Source organism: Notechis scutatus, chromosome 2 (assembly GCF_049901735.1).
Source record: "Notechis scutatus isolate UNSWTSFEM ecotype Mainland chromosome 2, rNotScu1.2, whole genome shotgun sequence".
NCBI classification, from domain to species: domain Eukaryota; kingdom Metazoa; phylum Chordata; class Lepidosauria; order Squamata; family Elapidae; genus Notechis; species Notechis scutatus.
Genome location: NC_142010.1, coordinates 256,056,845 through 256,069,880, shown reverse-complemented (window position 1 = coordinate 256,069,880; position 13,036 = coordinate 256,056,845). Strand labels below are relative to the sequence as shown.

Sequence of the window (13,036 nt, the reverse complement as noted above, 5' to 3'; positions counted from 1 at the left end):
AGTTTGAAGTCTCTTGCTCTGATCGAACCAGATCTTCCCTGCTTTGGCGTCGCCTCAGGGCGGGGGCGGGGGCGTTGCTCTCGCGGACTAAAGGAGCCCAGAGCCTTTTTTTTGTGTGTGTGTGCATCCCTTCCTTTGTTAAAAGGGAAAAAAAGGAGCAATCTTCCCCTCCCCACATATACTCCCCCACCTCTTCTCATCCCGACACCCCCCCAAAAGCGTGCTGGATAGTTATATATTGCCTTTGGGTCTGATGTGTTGGGTTATAATTAAGGGGACAGGATCCTACCAGGGCAAAAGAAAACAATAATAATAATAACGATCGTTTTTTTCTCTTTCTACCACGAAAGGTCTTCAAAACTTGGCAAGTTTAAGACTTGTGGACTTCAACTCCCAGAATTCCTGAGCTAACATGACAGGAGGAGGAATTCTGGGAGTTGAAGTCCACGAGTCTTAAAGTTGCCACGGTTGGAGACCATCCTTATAGCACAACATGCAACTAAACGCAGCCTTCCTTCCTTCCTTCCTCCCATCTCGCACACGCTTCAACCCCGGAACCTGACTTGCTGCCCCCACCCCCCACTTTTTGTTTTGTTTTATTAAGCGCCGGGCTTGATCGGTGGAGCCGGTTTTCCCGACCTGTCCCGAGTTTCCTGTCCGGCGGATTATTTTTCCCCCTCTTGTTGCGTTTCTACATACACTTTAGACTTAGAGTCTCACGGGCGGCGGGGCGATCGAGCCACGGAGACCTCGTCCGCGTGTGGGGAGCGCCGGTGGGTAGAAAAGAGGCTGAAGCGAGGGGATTATGGATGTATGTGTTTTATTTATTTATTTAATTTATTTTGTTTGTCAAGCATTATGAGAAAACAAGTGTAAGTGTGAACATAACATATAAACGTATAAGTGCAAACAGGTATAAGTATATACATAATAAATGCATGTATTTTATTTGTCAAGCATGTATGAGAAAACAAGTGTAAGTGTGAACATAACATAAACGTATAAGTGCAAACAGGCATAAGTATATACATAATAAATGTATGTATTTTATTTGTCAAGCATGTATGAGAAAACAAGTGTAAGTGTGAACATAACATAAACGTATAAGTGCAAACAGGCATAAGTATATACATAATAAATGCATGTATTTTATTTGTCAAGCATGTATGAGAAAACAAGTGTAAGTGTGAACATAACATAAACGTATAAGTGCAAACAGGCATAAGTATATACATAATAAATGCATGTATTTTATTTGTCAAGCATGTATGAGAAAACAAGTGTAAGTGTGAACATAACATAAACGTATAAGTGCAAACAGGCATAAGTATATACATAATAAATGCATGTATTTTATTTGTCAAGCATGTATGAGAAAACAAGTGTAAGTGTGAACATAACATAAATGTATAAGTATAAACAGGTATCAGTATATACATAATAAATGTATGTATATATGTATGTTTTAATTCACTAGAAGAAGAGAGTGAGAACAGGAAAAATAATACTAACAAACCATGAAAACCTACACCTCTTTGATATGAAGCAAAGCTGGGCTTGCATAGAGAGTGGAGTTAGGTTGCAACGAGTTATAATGGTTAGCATTTAAGTCTCTTTTATTTATTTTAATTTATTTATTTATTTGTTTGCTTGTCAAACATGTACAAGATAACAAGTATAAGAATGAACATAAACAGGAACAAAGGAAATAAATATGGATAAATGGGGACAGTATTTTTGCTTTAGGAGAAAAAAGAAAATAGGCATAAAAGCTGGAATACAGGTAGTCTTTTACTTCTGACCACAATTGGGTCAGTTGCCAATCCTCTGAATGTTGATCGTGGGGAAATGGGGATGCTGCAATGGTCATAAGGGTGAAAAATGGTCATAAATCACTTTTTTTCCAGTGTTGATATAACTTTGAATGGTCATGAAACATAGTTGTAAGGTGAGGAATATTTGTATCATGGTTGATGTGGAATGTTTATTAAGGGATGGCTTACAACTGAAATGGCAAAGTACATTTTTTTAAGAGTACCATTTTGCTGAATGTAATGTGTGGGTGATTGGGTATATACATTTTATTCTTAACTGAAAATATTCTTGGAATGACTTACATGAGATCAAGTAAAATAAAAAAAAATTATCACTTGTTGCTTGTATGCACCAGAGACAAATTCCTTGTATGTCCAATCACACTTGGCCAATAAAGAATATTTCTATTTCTCTAAATGACTGGTTTTCCCAATCTTGTGTTTTTCAGTTGTTCTGGATTTAATTTTCATAATTCACAACCATCAGCCACAGTGGTTGAATATTAAAGGAGATGGGGCTCCAGGAATCTGGTGGAGGCTACAGAGAGAAAACACAGGATTTTGTTTTTAAAGTGATGAAGAGGATAGAAGAATAAAGTTGAAAACCATCAATTCTTAAATTCATATATAAAATTAAACTTTTGGCCTGGGATATTGCCATTTGGAAGTAAGTCCCATTTTCTATCCTTTTGACATCTAGTAGTTTTATTTAAAAAAAAAAAATCAAGCCAGAGACCCCATCTAGCTCTGATTGTCCAGGTATCTTTCTTTTCTTTTAGTTGTCCTTGTGCCTTTGAGGAAAATGTCCTTGGATATAACATTTCTGGGGACAGGGGCTGCGTATCCATCTCCAACCAGAGGGGCCTCAGCTACAGTAATCCGTTTTGAAGGAGAATGCTGGCTGTTTGATTGTGGTGAGGGAACCCAAACCCAGTTTATGAAAAGTAATCTGAAAGCAGGTGAGTTGTAGAGGTTGTAAATAACTTTCCAGAGCCTAGAAGTTGCAATTCTGATCATTTGCAGAATTAGATGATGATTGGTGGGTTTTTTGGGTGGGGTAGGCAAATTCTGGGAAACACTATGATGGAAAGGTAGTCCTCGACTTATAATCAGGGCTTCAGGATTCCTTTTGTCCCCTGAAGTCCTTGCTTTGTTGATTCATAAGACCATGGGTCTTCAAACTTGGCAAGTTTAAGACTTGTGGACTTCAACTCCCAGAATTCCTGAGTTAACATGACCAGAGGAGGAATTCTGGGAGTTGAAGTCCACAAGTCTCAAAGCTGTTGAGTTTGAAGATCCCTGCATAAGACTGACAGCTACATTTGCCTTGTTGATTTACACCTCGGGATTTGGGGAAGAGTTTCCCATGTGCTCAGGCCTTTTTGTCTGGTTTAGGTGACACTTTTCCTTTATCTATCCTTATCTATTTCTATCTCCTGAAGGGATCTTTTAGACAAGTTGCATCCTGTTTATGTGACTGTGCCATCTTTACATATGGCAGTGTAGGAAGAAAAATCTTTCTGGTTCAGTTCCAAGCAGGAGAAAGACACTGGAAATAAAATGGAGGATGGAAGCTGGAAAGAAAGTCAATTTATTGATGAAGCAGAACCACTAGGTTTTGTGATACTGGAGCAGCTGACCAAATGGTTGAATGAATGGATGGATCTTTATAGGTTTCTGTGACTTTGAAATTTTAATTGTTCTGGGGGTTGTGCAATGAAGGAGCTTTTGTGTCTTTTGCTAAATGGTGGTGGGTTAATCCTATTGTGGCTAGTGGCTTTTGTCCTGTATTGGATCTTGGATGAGGAGGTGCTTGTTCTAATCCTATCATTCTGCTTTTGTTAGCTGTCAAACTTTGCAGCAAAGAGTTTCAAAATATCCTGTCTTGAATGGGCTTCTGCTGGTAGTATTTGCTTTGTTTATGAATTGAGCCATCTAGATAGTTGGCTTCCTCTTTCAATAAGCTCTTTATCTCCTTAAGTGCTGGCATCTGCTGTGGGCTGTTAAGAAAGGCGGAGGCTGCTTTCTGCCTCTAAAAACATGTTTCTCCATTTCTCCTTTACCAAAATATAATATTCTGCCTTTTTAATATTTCCCAAAATATTTCATTCTTCGGGGGGAGGGAAGGAGGGCTTCCCACAGCAGCTTAGGCATAATCTCACAAGGTAACCTACCCCTGGCGGTGCCATGTGGGGAGAGGGGATAGTTCTATAAGTGTGTGTGCCACTTGCACAAATGCCGTTTTGCGTGCGTGCTTCCTTGCCACTTGCATGGCCTGATTCCCAATGGGCCGCAGCCCGGTACCGAACCACGGACCAGGGGTTGGGGACCCCTATGCTAAGGTATGATGCTAAAAAATAAAGCGGACAAAAGAGTGAACATGAGCTCAGATCAGCTTTAGAACAGTAATGGTGAAACTTTTTGTGGTGATGTGCCGAAAGAGCGTGTGTGCTGGCACCCACAATGCAACGGGCCCTGCCCCCACTGCACATATGCACGCAACACCCTGCCCCGCCGGCTTACCTGCACTGCGCATGCGCACCCCTCCCAGCTGTTTTTTGGCCCATTTGAGGCCGTTTTCGCCCTCCTGAAGGCTCGAGGGAAGCCTCTGCAGCCTTTGGAGGCCAAAAAACAGCCTGTTTCGGCACTTCCGTTATTTCCGGAAGGCCCGTTTGGGAGGCGTGCACATGCGCAGTGCAAGTAAGTTTGGCTGGGGCTTGCGTGCCTGCACAAATGGCTCTGAGTGCCACCTGTGGCACACGTGCCATAGGTTTGCCATCACGGGCTTTAGAACTTCCTTCTCAGTCCTTGTTCTGTTGCTTTTATCTTCCATTTGTTTTTAATTTTCACCCTGTGTAGCCCTTGATGCTATCAATCTTCTGTTGTCAGGAAAGATTACCAAGATTTTTATAACTCATCTGCACGGGGACCACTTCTTTGGCCTTCCTGGACTGTTGTGTACAATCAGCCTGCAGTGTAGTCCTGACACCAACAAGCTGCCGGTGGATATTTATGGCCCCCTTGGGCTCAAGGATTTTCTCCAGAGAACCATGGCGCTTTCCCGTTCCCAGCTGGTTTTCCCTTATGTGGTCCACGAACTGGTTCCCACACCCAACCAGTGCCCTGAAGAAGAATGGAATGATGTGTTTTCCGGGAAGCGAGATGAGGTCGCCTGTCCAGAACCACAAGGAGACATGATTTATCTGAATCCTGCAGACGACTCATACTTCTTGGTGGATGGTGGGCCGGTCGTGATGAAGGCTTTCAGATTATTTCATCGCATACCTTCCTTTGGGTTTCTGGTGGAAGAGAAGCCACGGACTGGCAAACTCAACACTCAGAAATTGAAGGAATTAGGTAGGAGTACATCCAGCTCTGCTGATTACTAGTACTATACAAGCAGTCCTTAACTTACAACCATTCGTTTAGTGACCGTTCAAAGTTACAGAGGCACTGACAAAAGTAACGTATGACCATATTAAATTTGAATTTACTGACGAAGAAATAAAGGGAGACTAGTATAGCTATTTTGTGTGTTTGTGTGTGTGTGTGTGTGTGTGTGTGTGTGTGTGTAGGTCTAGGTATGTTCGGGTTTTTCCTGTGTAAGATTGAGAGTATCTTGGCGACGTTTCGGCGAGATCCCACTCGCCATCCTCAGGCTGGTGCTTTCGGCTTCGTGCCAGTGCAATTTAAAATACATACATGCATACATACATACATACATACATACATACATACAATAGCGATCTATCTACATACACGCACAAATGTATGTACGTACATATGTATGTATGTGTTAGGGATATACACCCTAGCAGAACGTGCAACGGTAGTCAGTCAGGCAGGCAGATATGTGAGATAAACGTTGTTGTAGTTTACACTCAGTAAAACAGATACACAGTGCTAGTTAAATAGTTTATTCCAGTAAGATTGTTAGCATAGTCAAACAGTCCATATATCATACACTAAGTTTAGTCCGTCCGGGGATTATTCATTAGCAAAGTCCAGTGTCGAAAAAGAGGTCAGTAAACTTACAAATAATCAGTCCAGTAATATATCTCTTTTTGCAGTAGAGATATGAAGAAAATCAAACCTCTTTTCTTCGTTCAGCAAAAGCAGGGAAAATACGCAGTTATCACCATCAATCCATCATTGTCAGCAATCCAGTAAAAGCCAGCAAACAGTGAGCTCTCTTGCTCCCTCTTATGGTGATTTTACAACCGCACCCAAAATACATGGTCTGCATTTAAAGTGATACACACAATCATAGTCTATATATATTATTTTACCCAAACTAAGTTAGGTAACCATGTTATCCCTAACAGTATGTATATATAAAAGCGAAATATCATGCATCATCACAAAATCTCCATAATTGTAAATCCTACAAACTTGAAATTCGGCACGTATGTTCCTCTTGGCTTCTAGGTGCTCACTAAGAAAGGATTTTTCAAAATGACCATCAGAGCATTAGTATTTCCTATATTATTATTATTAACACACTCTGATGCTAAGGAGTTTTACTCCTCCCCACCTGAAAAGAAATCTGTTCCAAATGCAAAACACAAGCAGAGGAGTTTCCGTTTCCGTTTTAGTTTCACAGCAGCAACCAGCTTTAGTACAGAACAGTTGAGCTAAGCCACGTCCAGGCTCCTTGCTGTCTCCTTGCTCACACAGCAAATACTGTTTCAGTTTCCAAACAGTCCTCAACTCTCACATGCTGACAGGATGCTAGCCAGATGAATACCGATGGATGCTGGTAGGCAGAAATTGCCCCCTCCCTTATTTTCCTCCCCAAAAACTAAGCCCAACCACATAGTTTAATAGTGAAGCACGTGTATCAAGCTAGTATCTATATATGTCTATATATATATCTATAAACATCTATCAATCTATCTTATCTATGTATCTATTTTATCTAATCTATCTATCATATCTAATCTATTTTATCATATCTAATCTATTTTATCTATTTATCTTATCTAATCTATCTATACTGTATATATATCGAATTGCTATACTAGTTATATATACACACACACGCACACACATACATAGTATAGCTAAATATAAATTCAGCACAAAAAGAGTTTGTCGCAAAAGTGACTGCCTGCAAACAGTCCTGGATTGGGCTGGAAGGCAAAAGCGGAAGCAGTATGTGCCATCCCATAATTGGGTAGACCAGGTTGCCCTGATAGACCAGTCTCTCCAGAAACACACTTAACGTATGACCGTTTTTCACACTTATGACCATTAGAGCATCCCACAGTCCCTTGGCAACTGGTTCATAGTTATGAATATAGTGGCAGTGTACCAGGTCCATGTGATCCCTTCTGACAAGCAAGTAGGAGGGGAAGACAGATTCGCTTTACAACTGGGTTACTAGCTTAACAATAGTATTGATTCACTTAGCAACTCTGGCAAGAAAGGTTGTAAAAGGGGATAAAACTCACTTAACAACTGTCTCGCTTAGCAACAGGAAGTTTGGGTTCAATTGTGGTCATACGTTAAGGATTACCTGTAAAAACTGATATTTCCAGAAAAGCAATGTTGTCGGTATTTTGTAACAGCAACTGGCTTTTAGGTTATTTTCCGCCAGACTGGAGTATGGTTGCATGGATTAGAATTCAGCTCTGGAATAATGGAAGGGAAAGGGAGAAAAAAAGTCTATATTTGTGATCAGACAAAGCACGTATTCGATGTGATACAGACACCTTCAATTTCTTGTGGTTACATCTCTTACCTTCTTATAACTATGCCCAGAAAAATTACTATGTAAGTTATTTGCAGCACGGACAACAAAAGATTTTACGTGCTCACAATAGAGACTAACCAATGGATATGCTTTTGTGCATTATATCTTCAGATGCATGTAGTATATTATCAGTACTGTTAAGCCTGGATTCCCCAACGGGTGTTAAGGAAAACAAACTAAACAGAATGTGCAGCGAAGTCAGATAGGAAGACAGGTAAATGTGTGAGATAAGTTTTCTAGTTAACACGCAGTAAAAATACAGATACGCTTGTGCTATCAAAAATATAGTTTATTCCATTTACGGTCCATTAGTCATATATCAATTTCAGTCAAGTCTTGTCGGGGATACTCTATTTGCAAAGTCCGTGTTGAATAGCCAATGTCAGTTCACTTACAATAAATCAGTCCAATCTTTATCTTCTCTCCGTTGAGAAAAATCAACACTCCTTTTTCTCTCCCCGTTCCAGCAAGAACGCAGTCATCAATCCATCCAGTAATTAGGGATCAGTAAGCTAGAGAGAGAGAGCTGCAATTGCCTCGCTTCTTATATAGTGCTTTTACAACCACACCCTTAATTACATTCTTGCTGTTAAAGTTACACACACTTTAACTAACAAACCATGATACCATATTTATTATTTTTACCCAAACCAGTTAGGGTAAACAATGTTATCCCTAACAAGTACTACACATACCTGTAATTACAACCATCCCACATAATGGGTCACTACAGGGAGTCCTCGTTTAGTGACCACAATTGGGGATGGCAGCTTGATTGTTAAGTGAAACAGTTGCTAAGTGAAACCATGACAGTGCTTTTAATCTGATTTCAGTTTTCCTTTGCTTTCCAGACCTGCAAAAGTTGTAAATGTGAGAATTGGTCACAGTTACTTTTTCATCACTGTTGCGACTGCAAATAGTTGCTAAGTGAGGCAGTCACTAAATGGGGACTACCCGTATTATTCTACTCTGGGAAAAGTGAAGAGAGAGTTATTCAGTTCCGTCTATATCACCAGCTGAACTAGACTGAAATTCTGCAGCATTTCTGTTGATATCATCACATGTGTGACTATGACACATAACTTGGTGACTAATAGCTTTCCGAGCAGATGAAATGTACAATTTGTACTTGAACTTGTTATTTTCTCCTCCCCCCACCCCCCGCAAAAAATACTACAATGTCCCAAAAGAAGGAAGAGAAAAAGATGGTGGGTGAGGTAGCAAGTGGAAGCAGGAGCGTTGGTGCAAAACTGAGACAGGCGGCATATAAATAAATCTCTTTATATAAAAGCGAAATACCATCATCACAAAATCTCCAGAACCGTTAAAGCCTACAAACTTGAAATTTAGCATGTATAGTTCCTCTTGGCTTCTAGGTGCTCACTAAGAAAGGATTTTTTGAAATGCCCATCAGAGCATTAGTATTTTGTACGTATATTATTATTAACATGCTCTGATGCTAAGGAGTTCTACTCCCCCTCCCCACCTGAAAAGAAATCTGTTCCAAATGCAAAACACAAGCAGAAAGGAGTTTCCATTTCAGTTTCACAGCAGCAACCAGGTTTAGTACAGAACAGTTGAGCTAAGCCACTCCCAGGCTCCTTGCTGTCTCCTTGCTCACACAGCAAATACTGTTTCTGTTTTCAAACAGCCTTCAACTCTCTCACACTGACAGGATGCTAGCCAGATGAATACTGATGAATGCTGGTAAGCAGAGGCAGAATTCCGCCCCCCCCCCTATTTTCCTCCCCCAAAACTAAGCTGACCACATAGTTTCATAGTGAAGCACGGGTATCGAGCTAGTGTAATAATAAATAGAATAAAAAATGAGAGGAAAAAAATGGTTTAGATTTTGTGTGGACCATTTCAAACACAAGCATTTATAAGGTCTAGAAACTTGATTGCTTCAAAAGGGGATGGTTGGTGCAATTTAGGGGTATAGAATTATTGTGCCAGAGGCCTGTCTTTCTTTTAAAATAAAAAAAATATATTGCACAAAAGTTAATTTCATTCCTGTTCTTGAATTTCTAGGAATTCCGCCTGGCCCTTTATATGGGAAATTGAAAGAAGGTATTCCGATCACTCTGGAAAATGGGAGAACCATTTCTCCTACAGATGTCTTAGAGAGTCCTTTTCCTGGAAGAAAAATTTGTGTTTTAGGAGATTGCTCTGGTGTGGTTGGGGATGGGGTGATGTCGCTTTGCTCTGAAGCCGATATCTTGATTCATGAAGCTACCCTGGATGACAGCCAGATGGACAAAGCCAAAGAACGTGGGCACAGCACGCCGAAAATGGCCGCCGAGTTTGCTAAGCTGTGCAAAGCAAGGAAATTGGTCCTCTCTCATTTTAGTCAAAGGTATAAGCCCGCAAATCAGGTAGGAGAAGGAGACGCAGACGTTACAGAGCTGAAGAAGCAAGCCGAGATGGTTTTGAACGGACAAGAAGTGGTGCTGGCTGAGGATTTTATGACCATTACTATCCCCGTTAAAAAAACCAAAATAGGGCTTGCCGGACAACAAAATGAAAATTAATTTGGCGGGTGTGCAAAATGTTTCCAGCTCTGACACTGTCTTTCAGGGGATCATCTTGGAAAGGACTGAAGGAATTTGGGTTTGAATTAAGATGGGCCTCTTTGTATGAACATCTGTTCTTTATTGCGCCCAATATTTCTGATTATTATTACCTTTATTGTCAGAGTACAACATGTGCACAATGAGATTGGCTGAGCCTCCCTTCGTGCACCCCTCCCCCAAAACACAACTCACAATGAGGACAGAAGTCCCTAACCCAGGCCCAATCTTATTACACTATGTGACCTTGATGCACAACACACTGGCCCCGCAATTCTATCATTCTATGTTGACATGAAGTTATTTTCCATTCAGGAGTCTGACAGCCCACGGGTAGAAACTGTTCTTCAGCCTGTTGGTGCGTCTGGCTACGCTTCTCTATCTCCTACCCGATGGTAGGAGAGTGAAGTGTTGACGGGATGTGATTCGTCCCTGAGGATTTTCCTCACTCTTCTAAGGCAGCGAGCCCCAGCGAGGTCATCTAGGTCAGGGGTCGCCAACCTTTTGGACCTCAGGGACCACCAAACTCATAATTTTAAATCCCAGGGACCACTAACTGATTCTGTGGGCGTGGCCTAATTTGTGGGTGTGGCTTGGTGATCATGTGACTGGCTGGGCATGGCTTGTATGTAAATATAAATAAATATTGAATTTTTTATTTTTAAAAAAGCAACTTTTACCCAAAATCAGGCAAAGCAGGCAGGCAGATTGAGTTGCTCACAGAATCATAGATTCATTCAGAGATCTACCTATCTGCCATTGGCTAGCTCAGTCTGTCACAAAATTTGTTTGCAAGCAAACTCACAAAATTAACTCACAACACACCATGTATGTAAATATTGAATTTGTTATTTTAAAAAAAAGAGCAACTTTTACCCAAAATCAGGCAAAGCAGGCAGGCAGATTGAGTTGCTCACAGAATCATTCAGAGATCTATCTATCTGCCATTGAGCTCAGTCTCTCAAATTTGCTTGCTGGGAGTCTGCACTGAATAATAGAACCTTCAGTCCTAAGGGAGTTTCGGTTGTGCTTAAAAGCAGAGCCGAAGATCTAAAGACTAGCTAGAAAGCAAGAAATCCAACCATTTCCTGCTTCCTAGCTAATCTAAATCTCCCAGCACAGCAGAACAGATGATGGTTGGAAAAAGGAAAAATAGCAATTTAGCAGGCCAGTTTGCCAGGCAAGGAGTGAGTGGGCGGGGAGGGTTTTCACGGGCCATGCGGGCAGCACAGCCTTGTGTTTCTGCGCAGCCTGGATGGATTGCTTTGGAGGGGTGCTCTGGGGGTGAGATTTCTCTGCGGCCCACCAAAATTTTCTCACGGCCCACCAGTGGGCTACCACCCACCAGTTGGCGGCCACTGATCTAGTGGTATCAGCCCATGATGTTTTGTGCTGTGCTCTCCACCCTCTGTAATGTCTTTCTATCCGCGGTTGTCAAGCCAGCATACCACACCGTCATGCAATGTGTGAGGACGCTTTCTATTGTGGACCGGTAAAAGGAGGTCATCATCCGTTGCTCCACTTTATTCTTTCACAAGACCCATTTTGCAAGCATTTGTAATGTTGACACAGATTAAATGGGATTTGCTTCAGTGGTGGGTTTGAAAGTGGTTTACCACCGGTCCGGTGGGTGTGGCTTGGTGGGCGGGCATGCACCAAAAGCACATTTAGCGCATGCGCAGAGCAGTAGTGGTATTCGACTGGTTTGGCCTGGTTCTGACGAGCTGGTAGGATGAGCAGCGGAGACTAAACCGGTTCTCTCCACCACTCTGCTATTGGGCCTACCCACCCACCCGGCTCCCATACTCAACTTTATCCGCTGAATATGAAGCACAGCTGCTTTGCGCGGCACAGAAGAGTGTCATGCAGCAGCTGCTGAAGCAACTGGGATCGTGCAGGCTCGCAGGAGGCGAGTTAGAATGCCTTTGTGCCTGTGCAAACACCTCAGTGCCTGTGCAAAGTGCGCGTTTGGCGCACACATGCACGCAAAGTTTGTGCACAGGGGCAAAGCATGCCCACCAAGCCACACCCACCAAACCGGTGGCAACCATATTTGAATCCCACCACTGGCGCAGAGGCTTTCCTACTCACCACCTGCAATCCTGCACTCTCCCTGCCGCTTCAACAGCTGACGCGCAGCAATTGGCTGTGCCGCGCAAAACAGCTGCGCTTCAAAAGCAGGGAATGAAGGTCAGGATGGGAGGATGGGGGGGCAGGGGGCCCAACAGCAGCTCCTCAGAGAGAACCGATTCGGTCTCGGCTGATCTTCGGCACTACTGGTATACCAGAACCAGGCCGAACCGGTAGAATAGCACCATTGCTTTGTGTGCTAGGCCTCTCTCTGCAAGAGGGATGCTTTCCTTGTAAGGCAAGCTCTCGGGTTTTAGCTCTTTGGAACTGAGGGCCTTCGTGAATGAAGGCTGCAGTTTTTTTAAACGTTTAGGAATACAGGTAGTCCTCGCCTTACGACCGCAATTGAGCCCAACATTTCTGTTGCTAAGTGAAACATCGGATAACTGAGCTTTGCCCCACTTTACAATCTTTTCTGCCACCGTTGTTAAGCAAAGCACTGCGGTTGATAAGTGAGTAACCCGGTTGTTAAGCGAATGTGGCTTCCCCATTGACTTTTGCTTGTCAGTAGGTCGCAAAAGGGGATCGTATGACCCTCAGGACACAGCAGCTGTCGTAAATAGGAATTAACAGCCAACCATCTGAATGTTCGGGTTTAATAATTTTATTGAGTTATAAAATACTATAAGATTCAAAATATAAAAGTAAATAGGGAAACCGGGGAGGAATAGGGGCAAGAGAAATGAAGGATTTTTTTTTTGGTTTAACATTTTTATTGAGTTATAAGCAACCATCTGAATTTTAATCACATGATTATGGGAATGCTG

At 42.1% G+C, this 13,036-nt stretch overlaps 1 protein-coding gene across 4 annotated transcripts; it reads left to right on the top strand.

The window, feature by feature from the left end:
- The first annotated feature begins 219 nt into the window (after window positions 1-219).
- Window positions 220-11,731, top strand: ELAC1 (elaC ribonuclease Z 1). 4 transcript variants are annotated; one of them, XM_087958685.1, is made up of 5 exons: window positions 220-773; window positions 2,264-2,481; window positions 2,594-2,773; window positions 4,674-5,171; window positions 9,601-11,731. In XM_087958685.1, the coding sequence occupies exons 3-5, from the start codon at window positions 2,617-2,619 to the stop codon at window positions 10,098-10,100; spliced, it is 1,155 nt and encodes a 384-aa protein (XP_087814811.1). In that variant the 5' UTR covers window positions 220-773; window positions 2,264-2,481; window positions 2,594-2,616; the 3' UTR covers window positions 10,101-11,731. The 4 variants fall into 4 exon arrangements, with proteins under 4 accessions (XP_087814811.1, XP_087814812.1, XP_026522125.2 ...); XM_087958686.1 differs by having other exon boundaries at window positions 220-811; XM_026666340.2 differs by having other exon boundaries at window positions 227-773; window positions 4,704-5,171.
- Window positions 11,732-13,036: the final 1,305 nt, after the last annotated feature.